This window comes from Limulus polyphemus, unplaced genomic scaffold (genome assembly GCF_000517525.1).
Source record: "Limulus polyphemus unplaced genomic scaffold, Limulus_polyphemus-2.1.2 Scaffold13093, whole genome shotgun sequence".
In the NCBI taxonomy this organism is placed as follows: domain Eukaryota; kingdom Metazoa; phylum Arthropoda; class Merostomata; order Xiphosura; family Limulidae; genus Limulus; species Limulus polyphemus.
Window position 1 is genome coordinate 6731 of NW_013678703.1, and position 4052 is coordinate 10782.

Below are 4052 nucleotides of genomic sequence, written 5' to 3' on the forward strand. Positions count from 1 at the left end.
ACTTCGTTGGTCTCGTTAATCAGTTACATTGAGTGAATGACTTGTTGGTCTCGTTAATCAGTTACATTGAGTGAATGACTTGTTGGTCTCGTTAATCAGTTACATTGAGTGAATGACTTGTTGGTCTCGTTAATCAGTTACATTGAGTGAATGACTTGTTGGTCTCGTTAATCAGTTACATTGAATGGATGACTTGTTGGTCTCGTTAATCAGTTACATTCAATGGATGACTTGTTGGTCTCATTAATCAGTTACATTCAATGAATGACTTGTTGGTCTCGTTAATCAATTACATTCAGTGAATGACTTGTTGGTCTCGTTAATCAATTATATTGAACTAAATAATCACATTAGACAGGCTAATATTAGTTGGATACATTTAAAGATTTAATGATAAACATTTTCCAATGAAATAATTGGCCATGAACTTTCTTCATGTTCTGTCTGTACAGAAACTATAAAACTTTATATGTTGCAAACTGTGGTGTCTGTCTGTACAGAAACTATAAAACTTTATATGTTGCAAACTGTGGTGTCTGTCTGAGTGCTTATCTGTTTCACTTTTGAAAGGGCGGGAGAACGGACATGACTAATGTTGATACCAAATTTTATTTCGCGAGTAGGATATTCTACACTAAATTGTTAGGAATTAATCACACTATCGTTCACGTTTAAAAATGTGACAATTTAAAGAATAAAACTGTAGATTTACTGTATATTATTGTTGAATGCCTCTTAGCATGACTGAAACCCTCAACAATTACTTTTTTGTGGTGGGCAGTATAAGTAGATCAGAGCTATGGCTCTGAGTGAAACCAAGAGTTCAACACAATTAACCTTTTTAATGTCCATGAAATAATTTGAATTGATAGATGAACTTAAACTTTTCCCATCACTGGGGACGGGTGTTTTTGCTTGTGAATAGATAAAATACATGTGAATAATTTAAATAAGAAAATAACAGGATGTGGTGATATAAGAATGTAGATAAGATAAATCTTTCAGTAACACTAAATACATATATGTACATTGTAATTCTAATAATTTGAAATATGAGTTGTAGTAGTTTGTATTTTTATCTGTGAATATTTCCTTTCCTCACCAAAACTTGTAGTTCCACAAAAGAAAAAAATATATGAATGAGCTTAATCTGTTTGGTTTGTTACTTCCTCTGTAGCAGACTATTAGTGTCACCAAATCACGGGTTTGGTTTGTTACTTCCTCTGTAGCAGACTATTAGTGTCACCAAATCACGGGTTTGGTTTGTTACTTCCTCTGTAGCAGACTATTAGTGTCACCAAATCACGGGTTTGGTTTGTTACTTCCTCTGTAGCAGACTATTAATGTCACCAAATCCCGGCTCCTAGGTGCTGTGTGGGAGAGCAGACCAAAGAAATACAAAAGGCATAGTATAGTGATTGACTTTTACAGATGTTGGATTCATGGATTTTATGATTAGTGTTATGTAAAAACTTATCACTCAGAAGTAGATATGAAACGAGCATTGATAACTCGTGGATATGAAAGTGTATGAATTATTTGACATTCTGAAGAGGTGTTTTAATTTCTTAGATCACTCCAGCAAGACCGAGGGAGTTATCGGCTCTTTCCAAGAGGCACAAGACTGTAACAAGAACTTATGGTGGATCACGCTGTGGAAAGTGTGTCAGAAGCAGGTATTGCACGCTGTAGTCAAGAGGAACTAAAACTTTCTTTCTTTACATTGTAGTTTTTAACTGGTGATGATTTGTCACTGAATCTGATAACGTGTAATATACACACTCAGGTTTCTAAGTACATTTTAACTTTGTAAAAGATGGCTCTTTAAACGTCAATGTATGGTGTTATGTAAGTAAGAAACAAGTATTTCAACCCCCATTTCTTGGTGAGCAGTACCCAGAAGTACAGAAGAGCTAGATTAAGTAGTTAACAGTCTTATCTTTTATTAATGTTTGAAGCTGTTAGTCATATTTGTGTAGTTCAAGAACACTGAAAAATTCTCAGTCAGGTGATCTGTTATAAGAAAACTTTATTAACGGTTATTTTTCTTCATTTGTGACAGGTGGCCCTTGTGAAACGCCTTATTACAGTTTGATTTTTATTTTCATTGTTAGTTTTTAATGTTTTGGTGAGTTTAAGGAGTTTGAACTGTTTACTTTACTTAGTGTAGATTTAAAGGTTTTTATTCAAATTTCAAGCTAATACTTCTTGGAGAAGGATTGTTGGATCCATAAGTGGGGTGAGGGTCCTGATGGTGAGCTTTGAAAATTCACCCTTGTATGGCCAATGCCTGACTCTTCTTAAGTAATAGATATAACATGGTTTTTCTGAAGAAAAATCTCTCTTGGATAAATTAACAAATTGGCTCAATTTTCCAAACGAGTCTGTAATTTTAAAACAATTATCTTGTTTTTTAAGTTGTGGAACTTTTTAAAGAAAAATATTTATTGTGTTGTGTTTTAAAAGCAAACAAGTTTTATCCATCAGTTTTTACTATATAAAAATAATGTAAGATTCAAGGTTTACTTTTGTAGAAATTTGGCTTATTTTCAATAGACATTAACCATACCAGCCAATTCAAAACTAATACATCCTCACTAATTACATTAAAATACATTGAGGCCTAGCCATATCAAGAGGTGAGACCGTTGATTGTCACTCTTTGTGAAGCATGACTGCACATGTGCATTCCTTGTTCAGGCAAATTGTCCTTACTGTCCACCATTCTGTTGATTAGTTCTCTTCTCTACTTACATTTGAAGGTCAATCTGATGCTTTGGTCAAGGGGTTGGACTTTTAAAGTTGTGTTTTTTTTGGCAGGTAGATACATTTGATGTTCCCATTGCAAACAGAGACTGGAAATATGTTCTAAAAGGATAAATTTAACCCTCCCAATATGGGGTGGGTGGATACCACCCAGCTCGTAGCCATGACAGTAATCACTGTAATTTTTGATAATGTACATGTATATTTAAAAAATTTTTTGTAAACAGTACAAGCCTTTCGTACACAAAATATCAATTTCTTTATTAAGTTTTAAGATTTCTTAAGTAATATTTTTATCATGACTTTTTTCTTTTCGAATATTGACTCTCCAACATGCAAAGTAATTTTCATTTTAAGATTAAAAATATTTTTATGTATCAGAACATTTTCGAATTTCACGTGCAAAATATTTATAACCTCCAGATAATTATCAAATGTTTTTTTTTAAAAAACAAACATATTTTATCTGTTATTTTCACTACTGTATCTCTATATGGGTTGGGTCCATTTCACTCGTATCCACCATAAAAAGTTAGGAAATATATATAAATTGTTTTTTTTTGTTCTAGAATGACAACAGATTATAACACAAAAACATGTTTAGTCTAAATAGCTTAAATCTCATAACATTAAACATTTATATATATACTTGTTATTTTTATTATATTGAACTTTAACCATTCCTAGCTAACATTACAGAAGTTACAGTGACGTGGCTCATGTTACCATATTCAAGAATGTATAACTGGTCTTTACAAACTAACCTGTCTTGGCTGTGTTTTAGTAGACTAGTATTTTGTAAAATACAATCACAGTTAAGTTATGATACATTATATATGTATATAGATTATTAATATTTACAAATAAGTTCTTAAAGTTATATTTCTCAATTATAGACCAGTAAATAAAGAAGTAAAGCAAACAATTATATCTTCTAGTTACAACCTTTGTGCACGGAGGATGTGTAACAAAATATATTTTTAGGATATATACATTTGAAATAACCCAAAATCTTAAATTACTATATCAGTACCATAGAATTCAACTATAATTTATCAAACTTGGTAAATAAGCTGTATTTGGGTCTTAAAAAAATATGAGCTCACTAAAGTCTTACCCTGAAGCTTGGAGGCCTCTGTGTTTGATTCAGTAAATGTAACGATATCTCACCATATAAAATAGATAGAAGGTTCTTATTTTAGCTTGTAAATATTGGTAATTTAACTTTCCAATTCATAAGAAACTATAACTTTGTATTTGGACATCACAAACATCTAAATTAAACC

The 4052-nt window shown here is 31.8% G+C and overlaps 1 protein-coding gene across 1 annotated transcript in view; it reads left to right on the top strand.

Moving 5' to 3' along the window:
• LOC106477160 (60S ribosomal protein L34-like) overlaps positions 1–1723 on the top strand; it is a 7043-nt gene extending 5320 nt beyond the window's left edge. Inside the window, exon 4 of the mRNA XM_013937752.2 lies at positions 1573–1723. Within this exon, the coding sequence (XP_013793206.2) occupies positions 1573–1692 (120 nt within the window). The 3' untranslated portion in view covers positions 1693–1723. The remainder of the gene's footprint in view (positions 1–1572) is intronic.
• Positions 1724–4052: the final 2329 nt, after the last annotated feature.